General features: G+C 43.3%; 1 protein-coding gene and 1 long non-coding RNA gene across 5 annotated transcripts in view; both read right to left on the bottom strand.

Moving 5' to 3' along the window:
* Positions 1-15,248, bottom strand: part of LOC310681253 — a 106,697-nt gene that overhangs the window by 32,983 nt on the left and 58,466 nt on the right. The window lies entirely within an intron of this gene.
* LOC310681120 (phosphofurin acidic cluster sorting protein 2-like) overlaps positions 1-15,248 on the bottom strand; it is a 66,183-nt gene that overhangs the window by 32,983 nt on the left and 17,952 nt on the right. For 2 of the 4 annotated variants that reach the window (XM_083448628.1, XM_083448630.1), the window contains exons 11-14: positions 14,451-14,525; positions 4,967-5,085; positions 1,787-1,922; positions 415-519 (exon numbers count right to left, since the gene is read on the bottom strand). In XM_083448628.1, the coding sequence (XP_083304754.1) occupies positions 415-519; positions 1,787-1,922; positions 4,967-5,085; positions 14,451-14,525 (435 nt within the window). The remainder of the gene's footprint in view (positions 1-414; positions 520-1,786; positions 1,923-4,966; positions 5,086-14,450; positions 14,526-15,248) is intronic. The other 2 variants (XM_083448629.1, XM_083448627.1) reach the window with 1 other exon arrangement.

A 15,248-nucleotide genomic window follows, 5' to 3' on the forward strand; every position in this document is an offset into this window, starting at 1 on the left:
TAAATTCCACAGCATGAAACGGGGAAATTCTATTTCACAAGGGACTGAAAGTAAAATTGCCAGTATTGCAAAGCCCTCGTACAAATCTAGGATGCAGCCATATTTGAAATACTGTGCACAGTTCTGGCCACTCAGAAAGAATTTTGAACAGATGAAAAAGGGCAGCCAAATGATCTGGGGACTGGAACATTTAGGGCAGGCATAGGCAAACTCCGGCCCTCCAGATGTTTTGAGACTACAATTCCCAACATCCCTGACCACTGGGTCCTGCTAGCTAGGGATGATGGGAATTGTAGTTCCAAAACATCTGGAGGGCCAGAGTTTGCCTATGCCTGATTTAGGGGTCTGTCTGCAGTTGGCCCTTTGTGGTTTAAGGTAAAATGACTGTGTACTTATCACTCCAAATCTCCTTACCTGTCCTTGCCAGTCAGAGGTATTAATCAGAATGATATTTTCTGGTAGCTGAGTATCTGAGATCAAGATGTGATTCAACTGGTCATACACAGTTTTCCTTGGGATCTGTAAATAAATGAAAGCAGCCCTTAAGATTCCTCGTTTATTGGAACAAGCTCCATTACCCAGCTATTTAAATAAATGTTCAGTCTAAATCACTCCCACAATCTTATGTGTTTTTCTTCAGCCCATTAAGCTAGGACATCTATGAAGTCAAATATGAAGCACACCCAAAATAATTGGATTGATTTAAACATCTAGGCACACTGTTTTGCCACTTGTCCATAGAGTTGCCAATTCCTGACTTGCTGAGGATCAAGGGATCATTGAAGATGACTTGGAAACTTCAGCTGGTCCAAAATGCAGCAGCTGAGTTAGTGACTGGGGTTCCCATTTAGATCTCATATAGCCTTTTTTTCAATGAATGAAGGAAGGAAGGAATCTTTATTTGTGTCAGCCATCATCCATAGCAATAAAACAACAGTACAATATACAGAAGAACAGAAACAAAAAGTTTATTATGTAAAATACATTTTAGGGTTTTGAATCAGTAGTCAAATAGTGGATCTTATTCTGATTGCCCCAGCTAAAAACAGTTTAATGATTCTATAATATTTATTATTTCTCTCTGTAAGGTGAGACTGGTGGTACTTTCATTCTGGTTTATTTTGTCTCTTTTGTTGTGTGTTGAGCATATATATGTGTGTGTGTGTGTATATATATATATACACACACACAGTGGTGCCTCGCAAGAGGAAATTAATTCATTCTGCAAGTCTCTTCGTCTAGCGGTTTTTTCGTCTTGCGAAGCAACCCTATTAACGGCTTAGCATATTAGCGCTATTAGCAGTTTAGCGGCTATTAAAGGCCTAAGGGATTAGCGGTTTAGCGGCTTAGAAAAAGGGGGTGGGGAGTGAATAAAAATCTCAAGACTCACAAGACATTTTCGTCTTGCGAAGCAAGCCCATAGAGAAATTCGTCCTGCAAAGCGCATTGAAAAACGGAAAACCCTTTCGTCTAGCAGGTTTTCCGTCTTGCGAGGCATTCGTCTTGCGGGGTACCACTGTGTGTGTGTGTGTGTGTGTGTGTGTATATATATATATATATATATATATATATATATATATATATGATAAAAACATTCCTAAAAAATAGAGAATCTTTATTGCACATTCTGGTGCACATGCTGAGAGCTGTTACTAATTGCAAACCCCAAAACTTGAGATCTCCTCCGAAACTATGACAAAGCTTTGAGATGGATTTGCAGCAAGCCCCCAGAAGCGCCATACATGTGGAGGAGGATGCCCCCTTGGCACCGAACAGCCCATCTCACCTGCAAGCGATGCCTGGTGCCTGGAGAGCGTTCGTTGTCCAGGCTGTTGGCTCTCTCATTCTGCTGCTTCGCCGGCTGCCTTTCCTTCAGAGATGTGCTTCTGCCTCTGCGTCCCATGTGCTTTGCTTCTGATCTGCTCAAGGAGAAACATGGGGACCTTTATCAAGAAAACCAAAACTGCACAGATGCTGCTCACTGCATTACAACTTTCCTGGGCCAGCAGGAAATATCAATGTTGGTTGTTGGTTTTTTTAACCTACCAGCAGATTAAAGTGCAATTGTTTTTTTATTTATCTTTTAAAACTCTATCCTGCCTAATACAGTGGTACCTCGGGTTACAGACGCTTCAGGTTACAGACGTTTCGGGTTACAATCTCTGCTAACCAGGAAGTGGTTGCTCCAGGTTAAGAACTTTGCCCCAGGATAGGAACGGAAATTGCGCGCCAGCGGCACAGTGGCAGTAGGAGGCCCCATTACAGAAAGCATGCTTCAGGTTAAGAACCGTTTCAGGTTAAGAACGGACGTCTGGAACGAATTACGTTCTTAACCCGAGGTACCACTGTAATTGAATGAAGCACAAAGCGGCTAACAAATCAACAACAGCATATAAAAAAAAATTCCAAATTAAACACAATCACACAAATATTGATATAAATCTAAATGAGTTACAATTTAGGGAACTGGGCATATTTAACCTGGTAAAGAGGAGACAGAGAGGAGGTATGGTAGCCATTTTCAAATATCTAAAGGGCTGTCACATGGAAAATGGAGCAAGAACATGTTCTCCTGCTCCAGAAGGTTGGACTCGAACCCATGGCTTCAAGTTGCAAGAAAGGAGATTCCGACTAAACATCAGGAAGAACTTTCTGACAGTAAGAGCTGTTTGACAGTGGAACAATCTCCCTTGTGAGGTTGTGGACTCTCCTTCCTTGGAGGTTTGTAAGCAGAGATTGGATGGCCATCTGTCATGGATGCTTTAGCTGAGATTCCTACATTGCAGGGGGTTGGACTGCCCCTTCTGTCACAGGACTGCCAAGGGACGCCTTGGAGTCGGGGGGGGGGGGAGAGAAGAAAAGTCAGAATGGGAACAGTCAGAAGGAAATGGTCAGGAGATGATGGAAGGGGAAGAGGGAAAGAGCGAGGAGGAGGCAAGGAAAGCTCAGGTACAGATGGGAAGCCTATGCCTTTGGCACAGGGAAGGAGAGAGTTAAAGCACAAGGATCAGAGGCATCCCATGAAGCTCCCCCGCCTCTTTCGTTGGAGGAGAAGCAGGAGAAGACCACTCCCCAAATCTGAACCGGACAATTCGGATGCATGATTCTACTGTGCTGCTTGTACACATGTAAAATAAAGAACAGTAAATATCTCTCTGAGTGAGCAGAGAGTGCTTATTGCGAACAGCATACTCAAACCACCACACCTTCCAACTCTACAATTCCATGATTCTATTATCATAAGATAATAGTGGGACGCGGGTGGCGCTGTGGGTAAAACCTCAGCGCCTAGGACTTGCCGATCGCATGGTCGGCGGTTCGAATCCCCGCGGCGGAGTGCGCTCCCGTCATTCGGTCCCAGCGCCTGCCAACCTAGCAGTTCGAAAGCACCCCCGGGTGCAAGTAGATAAATAGGGACTGCTTACCAGCGGGAAGGTAAACGGCGTTCTGTGTGCTGCGCTGGCTCGCCAGATGCAGCTTGTCACGCTGGCCACGTGACCCGGAAGTGTCTGTGGACAGCGCTGGCTCCCGGCCTCTAGAGTGAGATGAGCACACAACCCTAGAGTCTGGCAAGACTGGCCCGTACGGGCAGGGGTACCTTTACCTTTATTATCATAAGATAAGGACAAAACTGAAAACATAAATCAGCCAAAGTCTCTTTTAAAGTTACAGTTCAAATAAAGGTAAAGGTAAAGGGACCCCTGACCATTAGGTCCAGTCGTGACTGACTCTGGGGTTGCGGTGCTCATCTCGCTTTATTGGCCGAGGGAGCCAGTGTACAGCTTCTGGGTCATGTGGCTAGCATGACTAAGCCGCTTCTGGCGAACCAGAGCAGCGCACAGAAATGGCATTTACCTTCCCACTGGAGCGGTACCTATTTATCTACTTGCACTTTGACGTGCTTTCAAACTGCTAGGTTGGCAGGAGCAAGGACCGAGCAACGGGAGCTCACCCCGTCGCGGGGATTTGAACCGCCGACCTTCTGATCGGCAAGTCCTAGGCTCTGTGGTTTAACCCACAGCGCCACCCGCGTCCCTCACAGTTCAAATACGTAAGTAAAAATGTTATAAGAAGTAAAACTGTTTTGAATTAGGGAATTCAAAGTGAATAAAGAAGTCTTTGACGCCTTGGGAGGGGGGCACTCCATAACTGGGGCACCACTACCAAAAGGAAACATCTCTCTTTATAACAAAATGAACTTCTAATGGAAAAAGGCAGTGGCTAGCATGCCTTCGGAGCATAGGAAAAGACCTTAAACAGAGTGCCTTGTGAGAGGTGTCCCCAAAGTACAGAGTCTTCTCAGAAGTGGCTACCTCATTAGGAAATCTATGTCTACCTGGATGAGTCAATCTATCAGCCAAGGTGCATCAGAATTAGGAATGCAGCAGTTTGGTGGGGTCAAATTTTAGAAAAGCACAAGCAGTGACATCCTATGATGTCCTCCTGCTTAAACAACAGGACTTTCTCTTCCTCTCCTCCTCTTCCTCCTCACTGTTGGCAACCCCACAATTTGCTCTGCAGGTTTGGAACACCCTGTATTACTTGCGGAAGGAACTGGAACAAATAAAAGGGTTTCAGCTGAGATATAAATCACTGATAGCTCCACAAATCTCAATACTGGAAGAAAAAGGAAAGTGCCACAACTCAGTTTGCGGTTGCTCAGCTGTCAGTATATTTCTGCCGTGTCCATTTCATTGTTTAGGTATACTTTTGTCTCTTTAATGAATTACTGTACTGGTGATGCTATTAAATATTATTTTGCAAGCTTACTTTGAGTCGTATTTTTTAAAAATTGGGTAAGAAAGCGGAATGGTCACCAAGGTGCATGACATCTGGAACAAAACACGGGGACTGAAAGCCATGCTGATGTTCAGATGCCACAAGCTAAAAGCTCATCTGCCTCAAGTTGCATATTTACAAACAAGGTAAGTTTCGGAGCTGATGTTGCAGTTTACAGACATGTTACCTGCTGGAAGGAATTATGAGAGATTCTGTCTTTGTCATCCTGCCACTTAGTGGAGCCCTTTCCATGAAGCTATCCAGGGGAGACAGTTCAGTTTCTACGTCTTCTTGTTGTTTATTTTCCTGCAAACAACAAATTATACTGGAGTGGATGTTCTGTGAAAGCCTTTGTGCTCTGCCAGCATGTATAATAATAAAAAAGTGCCAATAAATAATGGTCAGTCCATGACCATAGCCATACCAGTGCAAAACATCAAGCATTCCATTAGCTATGGATCTATCCCAAATAGTATCATAGATTCTATGAAGCCCCAAGTTCGCCTGGCTTCAACATGAACTGTAAAACAGCCACTTTGGCCAGCGTTTCTGCTGTAGTCCATACGCCAACAGAGACCTCATTCTATCCCGGGTCTCCAATGCTGCAAAGGCACATGGTATGTGACAAGCTGGGCCCTGGATAACAAACTCTCTGCAGCTGATGCTATACCCAGCAGAACCCAAAGGTACCAAACATTACTCAGCCAGATCTCTACTTCACATCCCCACTACTTTCCACCTCTTCCTGCCTCAACCCAAATCAACCCACCTACAAAGCTCATACATACAGTGGTACCTCTGGTTACGTACTTAATTCGCTCCAGAGGTCCGTTCTTAACCTAAAACTGTTCTTAACCTGAAGCACCACTTTAGCTAATGGGGCCTCCTGCTGCTGCCACGCCGCCACCATGCGATTTCTGTTCTCATCCTGAAGCAAAGTTCTTTTTTTTTTTTTTTTTTTTTTTTTTTTTTATAATATTTTTTATTGCGTTTCTTTCCAAATTTTGTGCATTGCAAACATACCTACAAATTTACAAGAAACCATTTTTTTTTTTTTTTTGTATAGCAAAACAATATAAGTCAAACCAAAAAAAGAGTCCTAACTTGGACTTCCCCACCCCTTCCGATTCTGCATTCTTTGTATTAACAATGTCAGCAATTTGTTACCTTATATCATACCTTATTGTAACTTTCACATGTTATGTATCCAAATTCAATATATTATGTATACCTTTAAAAATAAACGTAACATGTTCAATTCATATTATCTCCTTTTCTCTTTTCTCACTTAATTTACTGTTCACTTAATCATAGTTGCTAAAGCATATCATTTCCAAATCATGCATAATCTTAAGATTCATACAGCTTATAATACTTTTGCAAATAATCTTTAAATTTTTTCCAGTCCGCCTCAATTGTTTCTACATCCACATCTCGGATTCTGCCGGTCAATTCAGCTATCTCCATGTAATCCATCAACTGCGTCTGCCATTCCTCCAGCGTGGGTAAATCTTGTGTCTTCCAGTTCTTAGCGATGAGTATTCTTGCTGCTGTACTAGCATACATAAACAAAATTCTGTCCTTCTTTAACACTCTCTGGTCCACCATGCCCAACAGGAAGGCCTCTGGTTTCTTGGGAAAGGTATACCTAAATACCTTTTTCAACTCATTATAAATCATTTCCCAAAAGGCCTTAACCCTTGGGCAAGTCCACCAGAGGTGAAAGAATGTCCCCTCTGCTTCTTTGCACTTCCAACATTTGTTGTCAGACAGGTGATGTATCTTAGCTAACTTGACTGGGGTCATGTACCACCGGTATATCATTTTCATGATGTTTTCCTTCAAGGCAGTACTTGCCGTGAATTTCATTCCGGTGTTCCATAACCTTTCCCAGTCTTCAAACATAATGTTGTGTCCAACATCCTGTGCCCATTTAATCATAGCAGATTTAACTATCTCATCCTGTGTATTCCACATAAGCAGCAAGTTATACATTCTAGATAACAGCTTTGTCTTTGGTTCTAACAATTCTGTCTCTAGTTTCGACTTTTCCACCTGGAATCCAACTTTTTTATCCATTTTGAAAACCTCTTGAATTTGAGCATAATGTAACCAATCTCGCACCTTGTTTTTTAATTTCTCCTGGCTCTGCAGCTTCCAATTGTCTCCAATTTTTTCAATTAGTTCCCAATATTTCGGCCAGTAGGCCTCCATATTGGGTCTTTTTCGGGCCTTGGCCTCCACTGGTGATAACCACCTCGGAGTTTTACTCTCTAGTAGGTCTTTATATTTCATCCAGACTGCAAAAATTGCTTTTCTGACAATGTGGCTTTTAAACAATTTATGTACTTTAACCTTGTCGTACCATAGGTATGCGTGCCAACCAAAAGCATTATTAAATCCTTCCAGATCTAGGACATCAGTGTTTTCCAACAAAAACCAATCTTTCAGCCAGCAGAAGGCTGCAGCCTCATAGTACAACCTCAAGTCCGGCAGGGCAAACCCCCCTCTTTCTTTTGAATCTGTTAGTATTTTAAACTTTATTCGGGGCTTTTTGCCCTGCCAGATAAATCTAGATATGTCCTTCTGCCATTTTCCAAAACAATCCACTCTGTCCACGATCTGCAAGGTTTGAAACAAAAATAACATCTTCGGCAACACATTCATTTTTATAGCTGCGATTCTTCCCAACAAGGAAAGTTTCAATCTTGACCAAATTTCTAAATCCTTTTTAACTTCCAACCAACATTTCTCATAATTATCCTTAAATAAATTCAAATTTTTGGAGGACAAATAGATCCCTAGGTATTTCACTTTTTTTACCACTTTCAATTCTGTTTCTCTCTGAAACCCCTCTGTTTCTGTAATTGTCAAATTCTTGGTCAACACCTTAGTTTTTTGTTTATTTAACTTAAATCCCGCCACCCGACCAAATTCAGATATAAGTTCAAGAACTCTTTTTGTACTGGGTTCTGGCTCCTGCAGTGTCAAAACTAGGTCGTCTGCAAATGCTTTCAGTTTATATTGTTTCACTCCGACCTCTATCCCTTGTACCAACCGGTCCTCTCTGATCATGTTCAATAGCACCTCCAGGACTGAAATAAATAACAGAGGGGATAGGGGGCACCCTTGTCGTGTCCCTTTCTCAATTCTAAATTCCTCCGTCACCACATTGTTCACTATTAATTTAGCCTTTTGTTCTGAATAAATTGCTTGTAATCCATTCTCAAACCCCCGTCCCACTCCCATCCCTTCCAAGTTCTTCTTCATAAACATCCAAGATATGTTGTCAAATGCTTTCTCCGCATCAATAAAGATTAACACCGCCCTTGTGTTCCTATCAGTCTGCAAAAGTTCCAAAATGTCAATGATGTTTCTAGTATTTTCATATAAGTGTCTACCAGGGAGAAAGCCTGCTTGGTCCTTATGAATTACTTCATTTAATACTTTTTTAAGTCTATTTGCCAAAATGTCTGCAAATATTTTGTAATCCACATTTAGGAGTGAGATGGGACGGTAGTTCTTGAGCTGAGTCTTTTCAGATTCTGACTTGGGTATCAATGTGATGAAGGCTTCTTTCCACGTTTCTGGTGCCCTCTTCCCCTCCATGATCTGGTTGCATACCTCCAACAAGGGTTGTATCAAATAGTCCTTCAAAGTCTTGTAATATTTGGAGGTAAGCCCATCCGGGCCTGGAGATTTGCCTAGTTGCATATTCTGAATGGCACCTTCAATTTCCTGTGAAGTTATTGTAGAGTTCAAGATTAATTTTTTATCTTGAGTTATCTTTGATAATCCATTTGTCTTTAAAAATTGATCTATCTCTGATTCTTTCTGAGGCCCCTGTGCATACAGTTCTTTAAAGTATCTGTGGAAGCACTTCCTGATTTCTTCTGGTTTCTGAATCATCCTTCCTTCAATCTCTAGATTTGTAACCGTGTTTAACTTTTGTCTTTTTTTCAGCTGCCATGCTAGCAGCTTTCCACATTTATTCGCTGATTCAAAGGATCTTTGCTTCATCTGTTTTATTTTCCATTCAATCTCCTGATTAATCAATTTTGAATATTCTGCTTGATGGAATTTAATTTCTCTCAGCACCTCCTTTGACTTTGGTTTAGTTCTCAATTTTTTCTCTCCTTGGTGTATTTTCTCCAATATTTTATCTTTCTTTCCATTCCAGAATTTTTTCTTGATTGTATTCTGCTGTATCAGAAACCCTCTCATAACGGCTTTGCTTGCGTCCCAGATCGTTCTTTTTTCTACTGTAGTATTCAAATTTATCTCAAAGTAGTCCTTTAGTGTTTTTTGGGCCTTTTTCACAATCTCTTGATCTCTTAATAATGTGTCATTCATTCTCCATCTGAAGGAACCGGGTTGAGTTAGTCTAAATTCTATTTTCAAGGCGTTGTGGTCGGAGCATGTTTTTGGGCAGATTTCCACCTTTTTAGTCTTTGGTGCCATCCCCCTGGAGGTCCAAATTTGGTCGATCCTTGACCAGGACAGATGGGCCTCAGAGAAGAAAGTTCCTTCTTTACCTAGGGGGTTCTTTGTCCTCCATATGTCAATCAAATCCAGATTGTCAGTCAGTTCAAAAAAAGTTTTAGGCAGTCTGCCATCTGATGTTAAATTCTGATTGTAAGACTTATCCATGTGTGTAGACACCACTCCATTCATGTCTCCCATCATTATGATGTTAGCATAATCCAGATAGTCCAGCAGCGTCTCATGCAGCTTCTTGAAAAATTCTGATTTCCCATCGTTTGGAGCATAAATTCCTAATATCAATATTCTTTCTCCTTGAGCTTGAATTTCAATTGCCAAAATTCTACCTTGTTCATCCTTGAATAAAAATTTAGGTGTCAGACTCTCTTTAGCATAAATCACCACTCCTCTCTTCTTTACTTTGTCCGACGATATAAATTCTTGGCCTAATCTTTTATTAACTAAAACCTTTCTATGGAGCCTGGTCACATGAGTTTCTTGTAGGCAAATAATGTCCAATTGTTCTTTCTTCAATATGTGAAATAACCTCCTTCTTTTCTCCGGGGAATTTCCGCCATTAATATTCCAACTGAGTAGCCGCAGAGACATCCTGAACTATTCTGTCACACCTAGAGCGGTGTGTCTTCTTTCTCCTCTGGTTCCGAAGGTGCAGGCGTTGGTCCACCTGGGTTGGGTAAAGGCCAATTAGCTGCTGCTTCTTTTTGGAGATCTTCTCCGTGGTCGTGCAGGAACTTTTGTAGGTCCTCTGGTGATCTTATTTTAGCCTTCTTCTGTTTGTAAGTAAATGATAGTCCTTGTGGGAACTCCCACCTGTAAGGAATTGTGTTAAGTCTCAACAATTTAGCCAATTCTGAATAGGTGGCTCTCAAATCCAATAACTGTTTGGGAATGTCTCGGTAAATTTCCACCCTTTTCTCTTGTATCACAATTGAGTTTTTAAAGTGTAGGCCTAGTATTTTGTCTCTCTCTTCCCTTGATCTCAAAGCTATTAAGCAGTCTCTGGATCTATTTTTTCTTACCAATCTTCCCAACCGAAAAGCCGATACAATTTTAAAGTCACTTTCTTCTTTTAGATCCCAGAACTTTGTAAACTCTGTTGTCAAGAGTCCAATCAAATCTTCTTGCTCAATTTCTGGGACTGCCCTCAGCCTGAGGTTAGTCTCCCGATTTTTCAATTCCACCAATGAGAGATAGGTTTGTTGGTCACCTATCTGTTTGTAAAGAGGTTTGACTTCCGCTTTAACTTCCTCAACCTCTTTTTTAGCCGATATTGCAATTTGAGCGGCTTCCCCTGCCAGTTTACGATTCTCTTCTGATGCTCCTTGCAATTTTTCAATTGCTAGGTTATGTAGGGAAACCTGCTCTGTCAACTTCTGGATTGAGGATGTTGATTGATCAATTTTTATTGATTGATTATCAATTTTTTGATTTATCACTGCCAATTGTTCCAAAACTTGTTTCAGTACACCCTCAGCTCCTCCTGTTGCCATATCTCCCTCCTCTGATTTTTCAGGCTTTTCGGTTTCTACTTTTTGTGTCGCAAGCACAGCTGGAGCTGATAATCTGCGTCCCTGAGTTAAAGTTGTTTGAACGAGCTGTGCCTGCTTTTTTGCTTTCTCTTTCTCCTTAGCTTCTTTAGCTTTGGCTGCTCTTGTCTTTCCTGCGCCACTCATCAGTCAATGTTCAAGGTCAAATGTTATAGTCCCATGGGAAAGACAAGCCCAAATTTAAAAACAGTCCATTGAGAGAGGATAAACAGAAAACTTTTCCCAGGCCTCTATATTACCAATATCCTCTAGGGGGAGTGCCACCAAAATTTTAGTGAGAAGAAGGTAACTTTTCCGCCATCAAAGTCCCTTTGTTCCAACTTTGAAAGCACCTTTAAAGCACCTTTGAAAGCACCTTTAAAGGCGAATTAGTTCCAACGCACTAAGAAAAGAGTCCTGCAGAGCACTTTTAAACATGTAACAAAGTTCCAGCAAGGTGCCTGCAAATGTATCCACTTCAGCTAAATAAGCTCAAAGTTACACTTTCCAATTACAAAAAGTGTCTGGAAGTTTGCAACAGTTCCGCAGTTTATACAACTTTGACCGGCCACCCGGGAATATGGAGTTAGAGTCTTCCCTTGCCCCTTGGGGGACCACTTCAGGTCCAATTTATGCTGTATTTATTCTTAAAAGGAAAGTTTCCAATGTGCACGAAAGTCCCAATTTAAAGCTTGAAAGCTTCTCTACTCACAGCGCTTTCCGCTCTTTAAATCATCTGCTTTGATCTTGCAAGCAGTGCCGGAAGACGGACTTCCTCTTTCTCGTCTCCCGTTTTCAGCCAAATTTTCCGAATTAATTTGTAGGATCTTAGGTCCTTACTCACGGGTTTGATGTTTCAGCCCGATGTTTCTTGGAAGAAGGATCAGCGCTCATCCGTGACAGCCGCGCGGCTTCGCCTCCGCAGAAAGAGCGATGAACCCACAGCACCACTCCCCCTCCTTCACTCCGGAGCCCCTTACGGGGTTCCTTTCGTGATTTCGGGGTCGCTCCAGGTGCCCGCCGGGTCCCACGGCCACGGACTCACTCTGCCCGTGGTTTCTCTTGATGGGTTGTCGCTGCGCCGTCGCGGACAACCCTTTTCTGCGGTGCCCCTCTTCAGAGCTCGAAGAGGTCCGCCATCACGGTTTCGCGCCGCCCCCGGAAGTCCTGAAGCAAAGTTCTTAACCCGAGGTACTACTTCCGGGTTAGCAGAGTCTGTAACCTGAAGCGTCTGTAACCTGGAGCGTATGTAACCCGAGGTACCACTGTACCTCCGCTCTCTCCGGGTCAAAGCATTCTCAATGGAACATTTTACTTCCTCTTTCTAACCCTATAAACCAACCCCACTCCATTCCCATCTCCTAGAAGAAGAAGAAGAGTTTGGATTTGATATCCCGCCTTTCACTCCCCTTCAGGAGTCTCAAAGCGGCTAACAATCTCCTTTCCCTTCCTCGCCCACAACAAACACTCTGTGAGGTGAGTGGGGCTGAGAGACTTCAGAGAAGTGTGACTAGCCCAAAGTCACCCAGCAGCTGCATGTGGAGGAGCAGGGAAGCGAACCCGGTTCCCCAGATTACGAGACTACCGCTCTCAACCACTACACCACACTGGCTCTCAGTAGTAGTAGTAGTAGTAGCAGTGGTCATAGTAGGAGTAAAATTTATGTACCGCCCTTACTTCAAAGATCTCAGGGCAGTTCATAAGATAAAAATACAGGACAAAAGCAAAAATAAATCAAAACAAAAAACAAAATAGTAACCCCCACTCCCACAAACACATTTAAAAGGCCGTAGGATGTTAATCAGCCAAAGGCCTGGTAGACGAGGAACATTTATATCTGGGGCCTAAAGATGTACAATGAAGGTGCCAGGCAAGACTCCCCAGAGAGGGCAGAGGGGGAGCCACCACAGAAAAGGCCTGTTCTTGTGTTGCCACCTTCTGGACCTCTCATGGAGGAGGCACATGAAGAAGGGCCTCAGATGATGATCAGAGTCTGGGCTGGTTTATAAGGAGAGAGGAAGTCCTTGAGGCATTGCGGTCCTGAGCCATTCAAGACTTTATAGGTCAAAACCAGCACTTTGAATTGGGCACATAAACTAATCAGCAGCCAGTGCAGTTGGATCAGGATTGGTGTAATACAGTGGTGCCCCGCAAGACAAATGCCTCGCAAGACGGAAAACCCGCTAGACGAAAGGGTTTTCCGTTTTGGAGGTGCTTTGCAAAACGAATTTGCTATGGGCTTGCTTCGCAAGACGAAAATGTCTTGCGAGTTCCTGCGGGGTTTTTTTTCCTTCCCCCCCCCCTTTTTCCCAAGCCGCTAAGCCGCTTATCAGCTGATCCGCTAAGCCGCATAACAGCTGATCCGCTAAGCCGCTTAACAGCTGATCTGCTAAGCCGCTTATCAGCTGATCCGCTAATCCGCTTATCAGCTGATCCACTAAGCCGCTAATAGCGCTAATCCGCTAAGCCACTAATGGGCTTGCTTTGCAAGACAAAAAAAACCGCAAGACGAAGAGACTTGCGGAACCGATTCTTTTCGTCTTGTGAGGCACACTGTATTCTCAAACTGTCTTGCCCCGGTGAGCAAGCTAGCCGCCGAATTCTGCACCAACCGATGTTTCTGAACCATCTTCAGAGGCAGCCCTATGTATAACCTGGCTTGCCCAAACTTCTACACCATGCCTCCTTCCTGCCCTGAACTACTGTAATTGCCCCCCCCCCACCTCAGCAACTCTCACTCCAGGTGCATTTTTCAAGTAAAACAATACCAACCCTGAATTTAAAACACTCAAGTTAAAAACAGTAAAAACAACCTTCTACACATAGCTCAACAGTGCAATCGCCTCTCAAAGGTCCATTAAAAACATCTCCATCAAAACGCTTCTACAGTGGTGCCCCGCAAGACGAATGCCTCGCAAGACGGAAAACCCGCAAGACGAAAGGGTTTTCCATTTTCAGAGGCGCTTCGCAAGACGAATTTCCCTATGGGCTTGCTTCGCAAGACGAAAATTGACGAAAATTTTTGAGGTTTTTTTTCCGCTCCCCAACCCCTTTTTCTGAAGTGCTAAGCTGCTAAGAGCCTTTTAGCAGCTAAACCGCTAATCCCTTAAGCCTTAAAAAGCCGTTAATAGCCCTTAAACTGCCAATAGCGCTAATAGCGCTAATCCGCTAATGGGCTTGCTTTGCAAGACGAAAAAACCGCAAGACAAAAAGACTCGCGGAACGGATTCTTTTCATCTTGTGAGGCACCACTGTATCTCCAACAAACCTTTTCTGCGTAAAATAGACACCCCACCCCAGTTCCCAGTTGACTCTCTCCCAAACACCTGCATGGAATGTGTACCTGGGCTGTGGGCTGATAGTGGTTGTTCTTTTTTAAATATTCAAATTGTGGCCTACAAAGGATGTAAGGTTTCAAAAAACAGAGATTCCAAGAAAGGAGAAAATGCTGCATACTTGGACAGAGATTAAAAAAACAAAAAAGGCACCAATCCAAAACGAATGCCCTGAAAACAAAAAGATTAGAACAGAAGTTGTCATCTGTTTTGCCAAAGGACCCTGAAGTTCTATATAGCTGTAAAATCTTTCTGTATCTCGCTCTAGCGATCCCTGCCTGAATCATAAAAAGGCGACTGCACTTACATAAGACACGGTGTCAGAGACGCTGTCTGCTGGTTGTCTGCTTCCAATATTCTTGTCCTCTTCAGGCACTTCAACCTGTTTTGTACAAGAGTTGGTAAAACAAGGAGCACACACACACACACTGGTTCTGAGACCGGCTAGTCCTGAGGCAGCATTACAGCAACATTGCAAACAAACACTATCCAGGAGCAAGTCCTTGCTGGAGAATATGACTTAAACAGAATAATCCTTATTTTCCCCATAAAATGCTGCATTTTCTGTTGAACAATGCAGATAAAGCTTGGTCTGTCAGACATGAGTGAGAAGGAGCAGAGAATTATCTTCTCCAGACAGACCTACCATTCACAATTCCCCTTGTGCGAAACCCCCTTCAAACAGCAAATACCTCTGGTTAAGGCAAATCCATAGATTTACAGTCATACCTCGGGTTACAGACGCTTCAGGTTGCGCGTTTTGGGGTTGCGCACTGTGCCAAACCTGGAGGTACCGGAATGGGTTACTTCCGGGTTTCGGCACTCACGCATGTGCAGAAGCACCAAATTGTGCTTTGCGCAGAAGCGCCGAATTGCAACCTGCGCGTGCGCAGATGTGGAGCTGCAGGTTGCAAACGTGCCTCCCGCATGGATCACATTCGCGACCTGAGCATCCACTGTATAAAACTGGCATACTTGAACCCCTTTACAGTGGTACCCTGCAAGACGAATGCCTCGGAAGCCGAAAAACTCGCTAGACGAAAGGGTTTTTCGTTTTCTGAGGTGCTTCGCAAGATGGATTTTCCTAAGGGCTTGCTTCGCTAGA

This window comes from Podarcis tiliguerta, assembly GCF_965153285.1.
Source record: "Podarcis tiliguerta genome assembly, chromosome: 7".
Classification (NCBI taxonomy): Eukaryota; Metazoa; Chordata; class Lepidosauria; order Squamata; family Lacertidae; genus Podarcis; species Podarcis tiliguerta.